The following is an 18,954-nucleotide window of genomic DNA, read 5'->3' as shown; positions in this document are numbered from 1 at the left end:
GTAGTGTAGTTGTAGATGAACATGGCAGTGGAGTTGTAGAACTTGATAAACAATTGGTAGTTAGAAAAAGTCTTTTTGATAGCTCTTTTGTTAGTACAAATATGACTGCCCCTGGACCAGCAATAGGAGGTACAAGTAGAGGAAAAGGTGTAAGAGTAAGTGTTGTCATTGAGGGAGAAACTAGTGGGATTGGTGTAAAGAGTAGGAGTCAAGGAGATAAAACTGATGTGAATGCAAGGGCAGGTGAAGAAGATGATAAAAATGACAGCAGTTCAGAAAGGGAGCATTTCACTGATGATGAAGAGTTTTGCAAATATGATCAAATGCTTGGGAGTGAGAAACCAACTCCCACAGTTGAAATTTCCCCTCCTGTTATGAGGAGAACTACTGAATCTATACTCCATGAGAGCCAGGATGTAAATGGCTTGGAAAGTGGTACACATGGAGATGGTCAACGCGATGCCCAAGCTGAAAAACAATCACAGACAACTAATGGATCATCTGGTGGCAGCAAGAGAGCAAAGAAAAAGTATCCTAGAAAAACAACAAGAGGAAAAAGAAAGTGGTCAGCAAGAAGGGAGAAGACATCATCAGCACAGGCTGACCATAACACATCATCACAGGAAGCTGCTGAGGAAATGGAAGAAGCTGATGATGAAGATGTGTTGCATGACAATATGATGGAGGATGACCTGCATAGCATTGATGCTTCTTCTGATGAAGATGATGAAGTGCAGAAGGGAATCAAATATGTTGACTTCAATGCTGAAAAGAACATGAGAAATCCACATTTCCAGGTTGGATGCGATTTGCATCATCAGCTGAGTTTAAGGCCGCAATGCAGAATTATTCGATTGCTAATGGTAGACCTGTTTGGTATTACACTAATGAGGAACTGAGAGTAAGGGTAAGGTGCAAGGATCCATGTAACTGGGAGTGTTATGCTTCTCAAGAGAAAGCACTTGGGCCGAATGATTTGGTGATTAAGACCCTTTATGATGTACATGAAAACTGCAGTCATGCCTGGAAAAATAAAATGATGACTGCTAAATGGGTTGCTGAGAGATATGAGAACAGAATTAGGGCCAATATGAACATTCCAGTCCATTCTTTAAGGCAGACAGTGCATGAGGAGTACAAGATACAAATATCGAAAACAATAGCCAGAAATGCTAGAGGTATAGCTGTTGACAGAATCAAAGGTTGTGCAGTCGAGCAGTATAAGCATATATGGGAATATTGTGAGGAGATTAAGAAGACTCATACTAATTCTACCATGGTAGTCGAGTTCACTCCATTTAGAGATCCAGGTTCGAATCCTAGGTTCATGAGACTGTACTATTGTTTAGGTGCACTAAAAGAAGGATTCAAAATGTGTAGACCTGTGATTGGACTTGATGGCTGCCATATAAAAGGGTCTTACCCTGGTCAACTGTTATCAGCAGTGGCAGTTGATCCCAACAATGGTTGGTGGCCTATTGCTTGGGCCATAGTGGAGAAGGAAGCTACAATACAGTGGAAATGGTTCTTACAACTTCTCCAAGCGGATCTGGAAATAGATAATCAGTGTCACTACACTTTCGTCTCTGATCAACAAAAGGTATGGATCTTATTATCCAACATTTGATGTGAGACTTGTGGCTGTTTGAACCAATAATTCATTTATTTTTTATGCAGGGATTGGACAGAGCATTATCCGAGGTGCTACCCAAATCTGAGCATAGATACTGTGTGCAGCACATGTATCAAAATTTCAAGAAGAAACATCCTGGAAAGGCACTTAAAGGGATGCTGTGGGCGATAGCTAGGAGCAGCACAATTGAGATGTACAAGAAAGCTGCTGAGGACTTGAAAGAGTATGACAATGAAGCATACAAGTGGGTGGAGAAGGCTCCTCATCCAATGCATTGGTGTAAGGCTTACTTTTCTCCTCGCACTAAATGTGACATGATTGTCAATAATCTATGCGAATCTTTCAATTCACATATACTATAGGCCAGGGATAAACCAATTATATCTTGCTTGGAAAATATTAGAGAACTGATGATGGAAAGAATTCAAAAAAGAAAGGCTGCCATGACTAGATATCCACACTCAACTGGTCCTTTGATTAGAAAAATTATTGAGGACAGAATTGAAGAGTCTTTCCAGTGGTTCCCACAGTTCAATGGGATTGATGGTTATCAGGTAAAGGGCCCAAGAAATTCCCAGTTTGCTGTGAATTTGAGAAAAAAGAGTTGCACTTGTCGAATCTGGGAATTATCTGGTTTACCTTGTACCCATGCCATTGCAGCAATTAAGCAAACTGAGGATGATCCACATGAAATGATTGTGGAATGTTACTACAAGAGCTTATTTTTACAGATTTATAATAATGTCTTGCAACCCATCAGCAGCCAAGTACTGTGGCCTGAGTCCAGCATGCTTCAACTTGATCCTCCAATTCCCACTGTCCAGCCTGGGAGGCCAAAAAAGGCAAGGAGAAGAGATGAGACAGAAGGGAAGAACCATGGAAGAAAACTTAGAAAAAATGTCACTATGCATTGCAGAAAATGTGGTAAAACAGGGCACAATGCTGCAACATGCAAAGAGGTGACTGAGCACCAACAATCTGGCCAGCCAAAGAAGAAAAAACATGTGAGTATACATACAGTTCAATGTATTTCAAATGTCATATAGTATACATACATATAGTCTCTAATCAACTTCCATTTGTACAAGGTTTCAAGAAGAAAACAGCAAGCAAAAGTAGTTCAGTCACAAGGTATAGAGACCCAAGGGCAACAGCAACAGGAAACTCCATCAGCTAGCCAACCAAGCCAACCAATCGCATCTGCAACTCAGCAATCAGATCTAATGTCCCAACACCCAACTCCACCACTTCAACAGCCAATACCAGTAGTTCAGCAACCAGATCCAGCTACAAGTTCTAGATCTGGCAGGAAATTCAACAGAAATGGTAAACGGCCCTTGACTGATGCTGACAAAGGGATGATTAATGCTAACTATGCCTACTTGGGAAAGGAACCACCCTTCAAGGTTGGTAGGTGGAGGGGTAGAAGAGGTGCAAATGCTGGTAGATCTAGATCTAGATCTACAAGAGGCAGAGGTGCAGGTGCAAGTTAGATGGAATTGGATACAGTTTTAGATGTGATCTGAGATGTTGATGATGGTGACTGATATGTACATAAGTCTTTTGACTTATAATAGTTTATTTAAGTTCAGTGGGCTGTTAAAATAGATGCATTAAAGTTTAACTGCAGGATCCACTTCATGTTGATAGTGGATGGCTTTTGTTTTGTTATGGTGGATGCCTTTTGTTTTTCATCCACTATCTTTTTGCATATTCAACAGAAAGCTGTGTACTTCTGCAAATTGGAAACTTTTGTAGTTAGTTTTATCCAATGGAAATACTCCTTTTGTCTTAATTTACTGTGTTATAATGCCACATTCATAAGAAACTACAATTACAGCAATTCATAAGAAACGACAAAAAACTTGCATCCATTCATTCAGTAAAAAGTAACACAATTACAGCAAGGATTCCATTACATAAGAAAACAAACCAATGAAAAATTCACTATAAAATACAACATGGGAATCTTTGGTCTGCTATTGCTACGGACACTACCACCAAAAGCTGTATCCACTCAACCTTACTACTTCCATTTCTTCACAATCACTAAACAACATTAACTATCCCTTGATGGCCAACATATGGTCACTCTTAATAACAGTCTTCAGATAGCAGCAAAAACAATACAACAATATAAAAACCCATGTACCGAGAAGAGCTCTTTTGAGATAGTGCTCTCTGGTCTTGTGCTTTTTCACTTCACCCTCCAATTTTGCAACTTTAAGTTCCAATTTTTGAGCTTTATTTTCCCATCTTCTTGCTGAAGTTTCTAATTCCTCCATATTACTTTCCATTCTATTCATTCTTCGCAGCAAACCAGGAATCACTTGAGTTGATCTTTCGCACATTGTTGGATCATACCATTCCCAAAAACCACATCCCTCATCCTGCAATTTACATTTTCCAAGACTAAATCCTCTTGTTATAATATTTCCATTACAAATCTAACATCTTACCTCTCTAAGATCTTACCTCTCCTAAAGTGCAGACCACAAATCTTCTTGCTGGGTTCCAATTTGTCCATGAGGTCTTCACCATTGCTGTTAATCCGCAGGAGCATCTAGGTATGGGTTTAGGAGAGCGTCTCGACATTCTTGGCTTCTTCGATTTCTGACACAGAATTTAGGGCTGGAAATTGAGTCCCTATTTTTTCCTCCACAAGACCAGACACTTCAGTTTGTTTAGTTGGCTTGTTTCTACCACTCTTTTTTTTCTTTTCAGTTGATGTATTAATGTAAGTGAACGGTCAGTGGATTAACGGACAAAATTGCCCCTGTGGTTTGCCACGTGTAATGCTAATTTCAGAAATTAAGAGCTATTACCGACGAAATGGTCACGGGTGGCCTGATTAAGTTGTTTAGTGGCCAATTATTGACAAAAAATAGTTCGATGGCCAAAACATGATCCTGGGAAAAGTTTAATGGCCGCCCAAGTTTTTTGCCCTTATTAAAAAAAAAAAAGTTTATTCCGCTGCCCCGCTGTCAGCGGTGTCAGAAGGTTTGACTGGAATTTTGGGTGCCGGGCTGTGCTCATAGATTTGTACCACGGGTCTGTCAGAGCCATGGATGTCCGATTAATCTTTTTTTTCGTCCATATTCTAAGCAATTAGCCCCTAATTTATAACAAAAAAAACCTTCATGTATAACTACACGATTGATATGTTAAAAAAAAAAAAAAGAGAGAAGAAAGGATTACTTAAAAAAAAGAAAGAAACAAAAAGATAAAGATAAAGATACCAAAGATGAAAATTTTCTAGATTTTATGCCCATAGAAATAAAGAAAGAAAGATTAAGAAACAGAAACAAATGAATAGATGAACCAGCGCAAGCAAAAAGGAAAAGGAAACGATGAAAAAAAATGAACAAAATTCAATCTGCCTCATGTATTAGCATTCGATGATGTTTTCAACTCCGGTGAAACATCCTTCGCATTGGAAGAAGTGAAGAAGGGATGCCGCAACTCGCAAGCAAAAGAGCTACCTACGTCAAATGAATTGATTACCACAATCAAGTGATGAGCTTCATCTTTAACTTGAAAGGCTCTGCCATAGGCTTACTACAAGAGAACAATATACAATCTTGGATTCAAATCTGCTTTCTTTACAAAATTATCAACCTTACTATCTGACCAAGGTACCGGAATGCCTTCGTTGCTTCTCTTAGGCATCTATTTTTCTCGTCTCTAGACCAGTGCTGTGATAGGTAAACAAACTATCAGCAAATGGCTCAAGAAAGTATTGAAGAAAGTTCAGGGAGGAAATCATCTCAGGCATCTATACCTCTCCAAGCATGTTGAGCTTCTCTCTCACACCTTTTAGCAACTCTTGTTCTTCCCCTTCCCATGCATAGAACTCCAGCTTCCTTCCTTCCAACAACTTCTCTGAGACCTGTCGGCAACTAAGCATGTCTAAGAAACTACAGGTATGCTATGTGCTAAACCTCAAAAACAGAATCTCAATTAAATGAACAATTTTGGAAGTTAAGCACCACCATTTGGTTCAAATGTGGAACCATCTCCAAGCAGGGATCAAGCCATTCATCAAGATAATAGAAACGGAAATAACAATAGCATGATTAAATCAAAAGGCAAGATAAAAGGGAGCAAATAAGTTACAAAATAAAGAACCAAATTCTCTTACAAATCCAATTTCAGGATATGATATTCGACCAAAATTGGCTAAGAGTTCTTCCCTGCAAACGAATACCTACTGAGATCAATCTAATAATCATTTTTATATGCAATGGTTTGATTTGGACTAACCAATTTGTTTGTCCACCTCGGAATGCACCGTTCTTATAGAGATAAACGCGCTTTCACATCTTAATTTTTATCTCACACCATGTGATGATAGGGATATCTCCGATCATGACATAAGTACGCAGTTACTATTGCATTGGCCAAAACTATAAACCAATAAAGCTCTTATTAATGTTCATCATTCTTCAATAGTTCAATTCCGGATCTTTCCTTCACCCAAATGCCTAATCATATGATGGCTTTCACTTCAAAGACTACTTAGGTATGCAAGACATAACTAGAACTCCATTCAGCTGAGAACTCAACTCAGGACAAGATACTCCATAGATCTTAAGAAGATGTCTTACTGTCTTCTAATATCTTTCTCTACTATCAAAAGCTCCATCTTGTCCTATTTTTGTGGCGTACAATTTCACTTATCAAAGGAAAAATCATATCTTGTATGGTAGGTTATGCCCCCTATTACATGCCAAAACCAATTCATTTGAATATTCCCTCCCATCAACCAAGAGATTCCGCAAAATGCAAAGTCATTTGAGTCAGATAACTGAAAATCATATACAGATATCTCACTTCTGGTGCAGATTCCCCAAGGAAACAAAATACTGACTGAACTGAACAAAGCAGCATTAGCACACCTTTTTGGCTATAACTTGCCCTCCAGCTATATGCGAGAAGTATATGTTGTAAAAGTGGGAAAGAAACAAAGGGGGACTCGTCTCAGCAAGTTCCTTCAGATATTGGACATAAGTGACTCCTGGATTGCTGGGTGCTGGGATGGCATTACCCTTTCGGCTGAACCATTCTAGATCTTTTCCAATACATTCTGATCGCTCCAATCCTGTTTTCCTGAAGTAGACATCTACTCCAGAAAACATCAGAGAATTACGCCAAATTTTTTGAAATATAACCCAAAAGAGTAACCAATAAAGAAAACAAATTAGCCATTGGATATTGTATTTATCAGTAGATAGACTTCAAACTATCCCCTTTTTATGATTACAGTAACCAAAGGATATGAAAGCCAGGTAGGCATTCAGGACTGTAACAAGTTCAAATTTATAAAAGTCGCCTGTTACATCAAGATCAAAACCTTTATAACCTACTAAGTTCCAATGCATTATACTCGGATGCACAAAACATTTAAATTTTAAACCCCAACTACAATCAACCCTCCACTGCATTACCCCAATGGACCTACAAAGATTGAATTCATACCTAAAAGCCAATTAAGAAAATTAGTAGTAACCAAAAAAAAAAAAAAAAAATTTTCAGGATAGAACATTAATGAACATCAAAACTACTTAACAGCTGAAAGGGAAAAAGAAAACGTCAAAGATCAAAATAGAAGAAGCAGAACAGCAGCCAAAAGAAAACAAGGATAACTTACAAGAAACATCACTGGACTCGTCAACAATCCGCTCAATAGTACTAAAAACAAGCTTGCTATCCACAAGGTACTTCAAAAAACCTTCCAGACAAGGCTGCCATATATCTTCATTTGCATTGCTACCATCATCATCCTTTTCCACTTTTTCCTCTGAAATTGAGACATCCTTTTGGTCTTCCCCAGAATTCCCAGTTTCCACTTCTTTAATGCTCTCAGCATTTCCTCTTCCCTTTTTAATCTTTTTGGGTTTACCGCTATTTCTTAACTTCATTGCAACGAACCTCATTTCTTCAGTTATCCCTTTATTCTCGCCAGGGCATAGTTTCCTGTACCTCCTCCTCCTCCGCCTAACCGGAGGCGCGCTTCCCATCATAGCCGGCGACGACATCTGCCCACCTTCTTCATTATCATCACTTCCATCTTCTTCAGTTTCCGACGGTGATACTACAGCAATCGTATTGGAGTGTGAACAGTAAAAATTAGTGGGCCGCTTGGTTTTGTTACTATTTGTCGAATTTCTTTTCTCTGCAGTTGGAAAATTTGAGAATTTGTTCGCAAATAGGAGTCTTGAATTTTCTTGGAGCGGCAAAATTGATAGCTTGAAGTAGGCCATTGTTGCTGCATTCATGGCTGTTCCTTTGCAGGGAACGGTTCTTGACGCCAGTCTAGGAGGAGCTGTAAAATGCTCGGCCTTAATATAATTCTATTGCGAGTACCCAATTTTCATGGAATTTCGATTTAGTCTTCAAGTTTTGGTTTATTTTTATTCTTTTCCTTTATCCGTTTATCTCGTTACCGTTGAAGTCCCAATAGGATCAAATTGTCGAATTCTTTTTTGAGATTATAACTAGTTTTTTCTGATATATATATAAGCAAACTGCATTAGATGAAAATCATCGAAGGCATTTCCTGAAATCTGCATCTAGGGATGTGAGTGAGATGTAATTTGGATTTGGATTGGATTTATTTGATGCAAGCATTTGCTGAAATATGAATTTTGGAATTTTGGAAATGGATAGAGTTTGAATTTGAATTAATTGCTTTACCCTAACCTAAATCTACTCAAAATTATTAATGCACAGACTTGACTTGGAATCAAAACCTCGTGTTTTGAAAAGAAAATTTAGACCCTAACTCTAATAAGTTTGGTATCCAATGGATATCCATAATAATATTTAAAATTACATTAAATCAAAACCTCATGTGTTTTGAAAAGAAAAATTGGATCCGAACTAATAGGTTTGGTATCCAATGGGCAATCATAATAATTTTAAAAGTTACATTAAAAAAATATATAAAATTCAACAATCATAGAAAGAAAATCGAATTACCATTTTCAAAATAATACAATCAATATTCAAAAAATGTTGCACGCAAAAAATCATGACCTGAAATTAAAGAGCTTCCTAGCAACCCTTTTGACAGTCTAAATCTCAAATATTTAACATTAAAATTTCAGTGTATTTAAACATCCTTTAATTTTTTTCTCACATATAAATATAGGTTTGGATGAGATAGGATATGAGATTAACAAAATTAAACCCTATCCAAACCCCTAATTCTTTCATAGGTCAAGATCTAACTGGGGTTTGAATTTGAAAATTTAAACCCAAATCTAAGAAAAATACAATGGATATAAGTTAGAATTAGATGATACCCAACTTATTAACATGATACAAAGAAGGGCTTCTTATTTGTTACTTTGAGAAAAGTATTAGTACAGAATATCAGAATACTCTACATGTAAACCAATGAATCATCATCGTCCCACAAAGGGACTCTCTATGCCTAAAATATGGGAGATCCGCCAGTGCAAGGGAATGTCTTATCTAACCGCTAGTGTAGGTCTACATCGATGATACAGTTAGTAAACTCAGGATTGTACAGGCGAAATCACGAAACAATATTGGAGATAATTACTGTACAACTAAAGCTACTCTTCTATGCAACTCGATTCGAACTCCTGGTAAAGCAGATTAAGCTTGAAAATTGTCTCCAAGGAGTTGTAGAGTGTGGTGTAGAGACTCCTGAAGTAGGTCTCATTGCCAACCCGAGAATTCCAGTCTTGTAATGGTCTATCTGAAAATTTGCAGGCTTGAAAGCCCTGCCTCTGGAGTTAGTTGTAAAGTAATACTCTCAGAAGCCTCAAACAGGTTCAGAGCAATGTTGTCTTCACTGCAAAAAATTATGCCTAATTCTAAGTATACACGCACTCTATCTATTTATGTAGACGAGCCTTCATCTTGTGCAAGAAGTCTAAGGTTTCTTTGTAGGAAGGATCCGTGCGGGAGAGTGGCTTGCAAGAATTTATATGGTCTGTGGAGTCTAAAACCTGCATTCAAGTTGAAAAAGCAAAGAAAGGATGAGGTAACATTAACATGGTGATGCAGGTTTAAACCAATATTTCTTACACTCTCAAAGCAAAACCCCAAAACTAAAAAAATAAACAGAGTAACAGGCTACAAAACCAAATAAATACCACCCATTTAAAACAGTGCGTTGCAGCTTCCACTACAGTAATATTCGAAACCAAAGAATACTATGAAATTTGTGGTCATGCCCAAGCAAATTCTAAACCAACCCACAATTCCTATATCCCGTGCATCAACATATGAAACGTGACATGTCAGGAACTCTAACGCAATGTTAATTGCCAAAAGAAAACTTTTTAAATTCATATGCTCATAAGCAAAATTCTTGCATCTTGTATTCAACAAAGAAATTCTATGTTGTATGTACTAAAATCAAAAGTTCACCATCCAAGAATCCAGCAACTGTTGTTGGACAATAGGTTTGTGCAATAATGTTAGAACAGAACAGAGAAAATATCATGTTTGGATGACTTACAAATGCAATTTGACTAATTAAAATTTTAACCGGTTAGCAATCACCTGGTGGATAATAGGCTTCAAATATCCTTTACATATTCCTATGAAGCAACTAAACATTGAAAGTCGGCAAAGTTAACAAAGGCTGAGATCAGATTTTATACCTTTTATCACTAGAAAATTAAAACAGTATGACAAAAAAATTAAAAAACATAAGGTCCGCCAGTCCACAAGTAGTATCATTTTATCAAAATGCAGTAGCCAAGTAGCTTTTACTTACAACAAGGTGACCAAATCCAGGATAAGCTGATTCAATAGGTACAATTTCCATTCGGAAAGCCCAACCTCCGTACCCTTCAACGATCGGGGTAACTTTGGTCTGTAAGCCAATCATTAACCAATCAAAGTTACAACCTGAGCTGTCAAAGTATGCAAAAATTCAGAAGTGTTGGAGAGAAAATGTCCAATATAGAGACATTACCTCAGAAAAGCTAAGGACTTCAAGCATGCCTTTCTCATGAAGGTCACCAATGAAATTATTAAGCTCGACTAGTCTTGGAGATCCACTTCTTAACTCTCCGATCTGGCCATGGAAGTTACAAGCAGCTTTTATATCTAAATGCCAGATATCTTATCATATTGAAAACAGGAAACACTAAAAAAGGGAGAAAATGTATGATATTAAATGCAAGAAACACAAATGTCAAACAGGTACTAACAGTTGGTGCAGGCCGAAACACAAGACCCATACGCCAAGGCATGTCTGCAAGTTTGCTGCCAAAATGTGGACAACTATAGAAAACCTGAGCTCAAACAAAATGAATATAATCAGAGACATCATGGAAGGAAAAATTACAGGACACAAGTAGACTTTCATTTGAAGGATAGAACATACAAGTCCAATGGTGTTCTTAACAAAGTTGTCCCTCTTTTCTGCTTCTGCTTGATACAACATTTGCTTGACAACAAGGCCACCCAAGCTGCAAAATGCCATTGGAATAAAGGCATCAACATATGGTAAGTGCCAGAAACAAAGTCCACAAGAACTACTTGGTGCTCTCTTATGGACTTGCCTCAAGAGGTGATATTGGAAGTAGAAAAGGGTGCAAAAAAGTCGACCATCTCCACATAGGTATATTCCAAAGTTAAATTGTTAATTGAACATCTCTTTATTCATGTTGATACTCTTTTTTATTTTATTCATATTGATACTCAATATTATTCATAAAAGCTCTACTAATCATTATGGGAGCTCTGCCAGTCATCACTTTATGCACATTAACTATCAATGTAGTTTAACATGCAAAACAACTTTCAGGAGTCAATTAAAGAAATTCAAGGGAAAAATTGTTCAGATCAAGGATGCAAATTTATGGTTGATTTCTATATATGTGAGGTATAGATTTACCCACCTAAACTCAACATGCTTGAAGTTCTGCAATTTTTGCCTCCTTATTCTAATAAATGTACACAATTTCTTAACCAAGAATTCAAAAAACAAGTAAAAGGCTAACAAAAACTTTTACAAATGCCAAGGCTTTATAATCAACAACGAACTCTGTAACAGAGCATTAAGCAAATTAAATGCGCTAAAGAACCTAGTAAGGCCTTAGATTTCAAATATTTGGGCCTGAATCTTATTACTATGATGACATGTCATTGTAATATTGACATTTCTGAGGTTTTTTTTTTTTTTTTTGTAAAATCACTTGAAAAGAATTATCAGATGTGTACCACCAAATAAATCTCTAATCAGAAATATCAAAAAAAATGATAAAAGAAAAAGAAGAAAGTTAGTGTCTAGCCAAACAGACCTATGAGTCACAAATACAACCGGTCGATCTCCAATTCCTGCAGCAATAAGCTTCTCTAGCAGCATTGAACTAACTTCCTGCACAGTCATTCCATATGAGTAAACATTTAGGAGACTGCATAGATTGTCATGTGGCAAGTCATTTATAGCTATCAGTTTCATGCAGGGCCTACTTAGAAAGCAGACAGAGGACGACAGAGAAATGCACTACTTCTCAAGCAAGAAAAGAGATGAGAAGTTAAACCTGATATCAGACACCACTATGGGCCTGTTTGGAACTGAGTTTTTAGGCCAAGTTTTTTAGCTACTAGTTTTTTAACAACTTTAGCTACAGGAACCCAAAAAAACTTATCAAATTTTTTAATCTACACACTTCAAAATTCTAATGCACAAAAAACTTCCTCTTTTCTTCTTCTTTCTTCCCCACTCCTATCCACCACATCTATATCGCCGGCCATCCTTCCCCCGCCGGTCACCACCACCTCTGCCACTGTTTCCGGCGCCGGCCTACCTTTTTTTTTTTTCCTTCTCCCTCTCCCTCTCCCCTCCCCTCCCCTCCCTGGCCACCCTCCAGCTTCCTCTCTGGTTGCACGGTACCAGATCGCAGATGCGATCTGGTCGAACAATCGGATTGGGCAAAAGGGGAGGGGGAAGGGGAGGGGAGGAGAATGGGAGAGGGAGATGGAGGAGAGGGGGAGAGAAAAAGCAAAAAAAAAAAAAAAATTTGTATTCTGCCATGGCTGCTGGTTCTCTGCTTCGGGAGGGAGGGGGGATGGTGAAGGGGAGTAGAGGGGGAGAGGGGAGCAGAGAGGGAGAAGAGGGGAAGAGAAAAAGAAAAAAAAATTGGTTAGGCTGGCTGCTGGTTCGTGTGGTACTGCGAGGGAAGAGGGAGGGGGAAGGAAGGAAGGAAGAAGAAGAAGAAGAGAGGAAAGAAAAGAAAAAGGAAAGAAAGAAAGAAAAAGAAAAAGAGAGAGAAAAAGAAAGAAAAGAAAAAAAAATCTACGGGCCATGGCTGCTGGGAACTGGAAAGGCAGAGGTAACGGGGGAGGGAAGGGGGAGGGAGAAAGAAGAAGAAGAAGAAGGGAGAAAAGAAAAGAAAAAGGAAAGAAAGAAAAAAAAAAGAAAAGGAAAAAAAGTTTTTTACCTTATAAAAACTTCTACAAAAAAATTTTTCACTTTACAAAAATTTCTACAAAATTTTTTCAAAAACTTCTACAGTGCACTACAGTAAAGTTTTAGACAAACTCCCAAAAAACTCAGGTTCCAAACAGGCCTTTACGTGGATGAAGATGCAGAAACAACCTTCTAAGACCTAAAGGTAAGGAAGTACAGAAAAGATTAAGTGTACAAACAAAATAATAATCTCCAACATATATGTTCTCCATTCATCTATTTTGCTTTTATATCTATTAAGAACTACTATAAGACATATGTTCCCAAGACAAGTGAAAGCTACATTGCAAATGAGATTAAGCAAGAAACAACTTTTGCGGCATTGTTAGCTAAGGGGCCCAGTTAAACTGGCCATTAATGTTAGCCTATCAGATGTTGGAAGGAGGGACAAGCCCCAGAAAGATACCATTTAACTATACAGGCATTCAAGTTACATAACCAACAAGTACTCTAACTATTATTGCAGAACTAGAAACATGTGCCAAAACGGTACATACCAAAAGAGGTAAGCTTGCCCCAGACCACTGCGTAAGATTTGTCTGCGTTAACCAAATGGTCAAAGGTCAGATAACAAATGATGGTTCAACTACATAAGCACACACCGACAAGCTAATACATTGGCAAGTAAAAAAGCTCCATTTTTTCAACTATACAATAAATAACATGGTGTGCAGCAACCACATCGTCCAATAAACGTTAATTTCAACCATATGAGCACACAACCACCAGCTAACAGATTGGCAAGTAATAGAGTCCCATCATTTAAAGTATAACATGTGGTCTTTTCACAAAAATTATTAGTATGGTGTGAAAAGTATGCGAAGTTGTTTCATAAAAAGAAAAATTAAAACAGACCTTGTATTGAAGACTAAAGACACGAGCATCAGGAAAATCAGCAGGAAGCCATTCACCTGGCCAAAATGTTCCCTGTTTCCCAGCCTCTTCATCAATCTTCTCAACAAGGCCAGACTTAGTTGATGATTTGTCCTCGGAAAGCCGCCAACTTTTAAAGGGTCCCCCACGTAAACCGTGGACAAAGACAACATCCAATGGAGCAATGTCCAAACCAGAGCAGTTTTCAGATGTCGATGTGGAAGTAGAAGAATCATCATCACTGGAAGCTCCAGATGAAGGTCCACCTACACATTCAGTAGAGTCATCATTTGCTGATGATGATCCATCCTCAATGTTAGGCATCACTTTGTCCAGACACTTCCAGTGCGGTCGTTCCGGATTGATCAAAAAAATCATCTCAGCATAATGAGGGCAAGGTTCATTTTTTTTATCAGTCATATCACCATTTACAGAATTGCTTTGGTAATTGCAAAGCACATTTAACAGAGTGGCCTTAGCATAACTCTGAATTTTAAGGTCATTACACCCAGGGATCTTTCCCTTCGAACATTCCTCAAGCCATTTACACCAAGTTTCATCAGCCACAATTATTTTCTGGACCTTTGGAAGGACCGAAAGAACAGTAAGCAGCCGAGCTGCATGTCTTCGAATATGAGCTGTAGGTGGAACTCGTAAACTAGAAGAATCATTAGTATTGGCAGCAGAGGATTGTCCAGAGGATGAAGAGACATGATCTTGCGCCTCCAAGGCTCTAGATGCATCATAGGCTTCAATAGCAGCTAGTTGCTCATAATCATCTTCAAGCAAAAGGCGCCTCAGCAAGCACATAACCCCAAAGTCAGTTATTTTGGATTGACAGGAGGAATCTTCAGCACAGACTTCTGTCAATGCTTTTATTCCTTTTAACGTAGCCAAAGCAGAATCTGCAGCATTAACCTTGAAATTTTTATCTTTCTTCAGATTCTTCAAAGGTCCAACAAAAGGTTCAAGCGAAAGCATATCCACCAAAGGAAACATATCTTCACTATCAGTGGATGTCCCAAGTTGTGTTCCTGCTAAATTAACAACAGCAATGGCCAACTGATTTGCTATTTGCGAAGCAGAAACTATGTTGGATTGATCAATTTGTGTCTGCAAACATAAAAAGGATCGTGAAACAAATTTCAAATTTTTTTTTAACTGCAACCTATCTTAGAACTGTAGACTTCTAAATCTAGCTAAATCATAAACCAAGTAAAGTTAGCTTGGAACAGTAATGCGCGTACCTTCACTTTGTCAGTTCCAGGCTGGTTGTTTCCTGTCATTAGGGCTGACTTCTTGGTACTAAGAACATCAGTCAGCATAATCGTTAACCATCCTTGAGAAATGGGCAAAGAAGATGGTCCATAGTCTTCAAGAACATGTGCAAGGATATTTATTGCAGAAGCTCTTACTGTATCAGAGCAAGGCTTGCTGAAAACCCAAGGCAGTAGTATGCCAGACCACTTTTGACTTTCTTCAAGAGACATATGCAGTCCTTCACAGCAAAGTAGTTCCAAAGCCTTTGCAAGTGATCCTTGTACAGACTTATGCTTTGGTGTCTGTTTGGCAGTTTCTCTCATCAATTGAAGACCCTTATCCATGACAACTTCCCTAGCATCAGGGCTTCTCTCAATAGCAACCAAAAATGCTGACAAAGCTACCTCGACCAAAGATACATCTTGGACTTTACTTGCTTGAAAAGCAGTTGAAAGAAGGCTGGAAGTCCAATCAGAAACAGATTCATTTAATGGCAGATTTTGATCCTTTAAAAGAAATCGAGCAACCAAACTACCATGCCATTTAACAGATCTCTCAGGTGCCACCAAAGCAGTCATGACTGCTTGCCCATCTCTATCTAATTCTTGAATATGAGATCTATTAACTTCAGATGCCATTGCCCAGTTTGCTAAGGCCCAAGCAGCAAATGGGACAGCAACATGTTCAGAATGCAAATCATCCCAAAGTCCAGGGACAACTACAGAAGATACCCTATCTTGCACAGGAAAGCGTTCATTTGCCTTGTTAAAAGAAAAACTTTGAGGCAAACTTTGAACTGTCTTCATGTGATCCGCATCAGAATCCTCCATCTCAACACGCCCATTAGTTCTAGAAAGGCCTAAAACTGTTGTACCTTCAAGAATTTTAATTCCAATACCTTTCATTCCTTTCCCACCTTTATCATCCTTGTCCTCAGGTGGCTCATCCCAATGGATGCCACCTTCTTCAATAACTTCAATAGCTGCTGCAATATCTCTCATTATAGCATTCTTAGGCAGTGAGGGCTTAAACATTATTTTGTCTGCACTTTCACAGTTGGAAGTCACAACATCCATAATTGCGGCAACAAGCATGCTCCTACCTTTCAAAGAATCAGAAACATCGAATGAACTACGTCTCTTTTGCTGCTCCACAGAAATTCAACATATCAATCTTCCAAAGTAGCAACCAGTGAAAAATGGTGGGAGAAAGAAATTTTAGAATCCAAGAACAAAAAGAACATCTATATTTAATCAGAATGACAAATTTCAGATCTCAACTAACTCCCTAAGAACCCCCAAGCCACCACCTCCAAAAGAATATGTTCTTTATGAGGAAACCAAAGTGTAAGACATCTATCTCAATGATGTGGAGAAAAGAAGACTGCCATTGTCAATATGTCACACATTTTTGTATTTACTATCAGTTCGCAACTTAATTATACATAACCCTGGAGCAAACATTCAGCACCAAAAATGACAATAAGATTGCTGAAAAGCAAGATCAGCTGTAATCCTTGAGGACAACAAGGATCTCATGGTAACACACACCCAAAATAGTTCCTCTATTTTCCCTTTCCTTATCAAATTCTTACATGTCAAAACCAACAATTATCCTTCAACTAAATATGGTCACTGTACATAATATGCTTCTACAACTTGATCGCCCAATAAAAGACTTAGTTATGCATCCACAGAGAAAAACCAGGTGACATGGCAAAAGACTGGAAAATTACTGAAACCAATCCACGATTACAAAACAACAATGAGTCTATTATGATTTTGCCTCTTAAACTAAAACAATTCAGTAGTTTCCACTGTGGAAGTAATGCTACATTTTAATGAATACACTAAGAAACCAACAATTGTGATTCAAATAAACAGGAAACATTTTAAAGTGGCATTAATTCATCAAATCAAATAGTAGCAATAAAAAAGCATCAGAAGCAAAATACTTACACTTTTCCGAGGCTGAGCAGAAAAAATGAAACGAAGTAAATAAGGAACAGCATGAGGCCTAGCTAAAACCGCCTCACATACATTAGGATCAGCCATCAAATACGCCAAAGCCCTAGCAGACTCAGCTTGAGTCCCCAAATTATCCGCGGAACCCACAGCCACAGTCTCCAAAAGCCAATCCACCACTGCACCACCACCAGCTCCCACAATCGCCGCTCTCCGACTCTCACTGGCTGCCGCAATATCCGCCAACAACGCCGCCACTCTCCATTCAAACCCCAACCTCACCTCATGGTTCGCCGACGACATCACCGACCTTAGCGACTGCCACAAAACCGACGCTGCCACTCCAGTTTGTTTCATCCGGTGCATAATTTTCCTAAACGACTCGTTTGATTTCTCGATCGCGTTCTCAATTTCTCTTCTGGCAGTTTTAGCCGCACTGGATTCGGCGTCGTTGTTATTAATCAACAAATAGGAGGCTAGCATTGCGGAGACTATCGTAGCGGAGATAGATATTATGGAGACTCGCCTAAGATTAGGTTTTGATTCAGGAAGCGGATGGAGAATCGGCGGTGGCGAAGGAGCAGGGACATGTTCGGGATTCTGGATTATCGAATTTGTGGAATTTTGTGGAATATTACTATTAGAACTGCGACTTACAGAAGAGGAGGTGGTGGTGGTGGTGGTGAAGGTCCGCCGGTAGGGAAGGCGTAGGCACCGGCGCGTAGTTCGACAACAAAGCCGAAGCATTACTATGGTAAAGTAGCTTGTTTAAGACGAAGAAAAAACAGAACAAAAATTCAGCTTTTTTCTTTTTTTTTTTAAATTAAGCAGTTTTGGCAAAGGAGAATGCAGTTCGGAGATTTGATGATCGGCCAAGGAAGGTAATCAGAAAAGTGAGGACGGTAGTGTTTTACAAGGAAGAAGAAAGGGAGAAGGCGTTCGCCGGTGGTAGGAAAGAGAGGGGGAAGATGGGAGGAGGGAATTTTTGAGGGAAGATGCGAATACGAAACCATGATATAAACTGTCAAGAGAAGGGCACGCGTTCCGAAAGGGAGTGAGCAGCACTGTCCAATCATATTGACGGTTATGACTCTACGTTTTTTCATCCTCCTAATTTTTACTTTTGTCCAAATTTTTTTTCTTTTGTTTCTTCGGAAAAAATTACCATATGATAAAAAACTAAAGTAAAAGATATAACAAATTATATGATAAAAAAGAATAGAGGTAATGTCATTATAAAAATAAAATATTATTAATATTTATCAAATTTTATCATTAATTAAAAATTATGTCCCGAAGTCAATCTCGTGATGTCATTGCTTTAAGTCTCAATCCATTCTCCACTACTAATCCCTCAATTTTCTCTAGACCCAAGACGATTCTCTAAAACTATTTATATCATTTAATTTAGAATTAAACTTTTATACACTGATAGTATAAAAAAAAGTTTTATGTTAGTATGTGCGCACGTGCACACACACACAAATATATATATATTTATATATATATATATATGCTACCTACGTGAAAAGAGAATTTCAATTTTAAAATTGAATTACGTAACATACATCTACATTTGTTTGTGTATAAATTGACAGTGCAGAAAAAGTTTACCTCTACCACAAATCATAAACTACAATTTGATCAAGGGGTCATTACTCTCTTCTCTCTCTCTCTCTGAATGGCAGAAATTGAAAAGGCTATTTTTAATAACATAGAAAGTATTTAAGAGGTTTGAAACGATGGTCCGTTAATCTGAT

General features: G+C 38.2%; 2 protein-coding genes across 6 annotated transcripts; both read right to left on the bottom strand.

Moving 5' to 3' along the window:
• Nucleotides 1-4,994: 4,994 nt before the first annotated feature.
• On the bottom strand, nucleotides 4,995-7,989 carry LOC113714913 (probable inactive heme oxygenase 2, chloroplastic). 2 transcript variants are annotated; one of them, XM_072069121.1, is made up of 5 exons: nucleotides 7,284-7,989; nucleotides 6,532-6,755; nucleotides 5,415-5,522; nucleotides 5,252-5,328; nucleotides 4,995-5,115 (listed from the first exon to the last, which is right to left on the bottom strand). In XM_072069121.1, exons 1-5 carry the CDS (start codon nucleotides 7,909-7,911, stop codon nucleotides 5,112-5,114), a joined length of 1,041 nt encoding a protein of 346 aa, XP_071925222.1. In that variant the 5' UTR covers nucleotides 7,912-7,989; the 3' UTR covers nucleotides 4,995-5,111. The 2 variants fall into 2 exon arrangements, with proteins under 2 accessions (XP_071925222.1, XP_027094856.1); XM_027239055.2 differs by having other exon boundaries at nucleotides 4,995-5,328; nucleotides 7,284-7,987.
• Nucleotides 7,990-8,954: 965 nt separating this feature from the next.
• Nucleotides 8,955-18,195, bottom strand: LOC113714912 (uncharacterized). Of its 4 annotated transcripts, none has more exons than XM_027239052.2 (10): nucleotides 17,189-18,192; nucleotides 15,218-16,375; nucleotides 13,953-15,083; nucleotides 13,595-13,636; nucleotides 11,926-12,002; nucleotides 11,007-11,091; nucleotides 10,831-10,914; nucleotides 10,593-10,694; nucleotides 10,392-10,490; nucleotides 8,955-9,615 (listed from the first exon to the last, which is right to left on the bottom strand). In XM_027239052.2, exons 1-10 carry the CDS (start codon nucleotides 17,939-17,941, stop codon nucleotides 9,502-9,504), a joined length of 3,645 nt encoding a protein of 1,214 aa, XP_027094853.1. In that variant the 5' UTR covers nucleotides 17,942-18,192; the 3' UTR covers nucleotides 8,955-9,501. The 4 variants fall into 4 exon arrangements, 3 of the variants coding, with proteins under 3 accessions (XP_027094853.1, XP_027094854.1, XP_027094855.1); XM_027239053.2 differs by having other exon boundaries at nucleotides 15,218-16,328; nucleotides 17,189-17,386; XM_027239054.2 differs by having other exon boundaries at nucleotides 15,218-16,332; nucleotides 17,189-17,325.
• Nucleotides 18,196-18,954: the final 759 nt, after the last annotated feature.

Source organism: Coffea arabica, chromosome 10c, assembly GCF_036785885.1.
Source record: "Coffea arabica cultivar ET-39 chromosome 10c, Coffea Arabica ET-39 HiFi, whole genome shotgun sequence".
NCBI classification, from domain to species: Eukaryota; Viridiplantae; Streptophyta; class Magnoliopsida; order Gentianales; family Rubiaceae; genus Coffea; species Coffea arabica.
The sequence above is the reverse complement of the archived record's forward strand: the minus strand, read 5'-3'. Positions and strand labels throughout refer to the sequence as shown.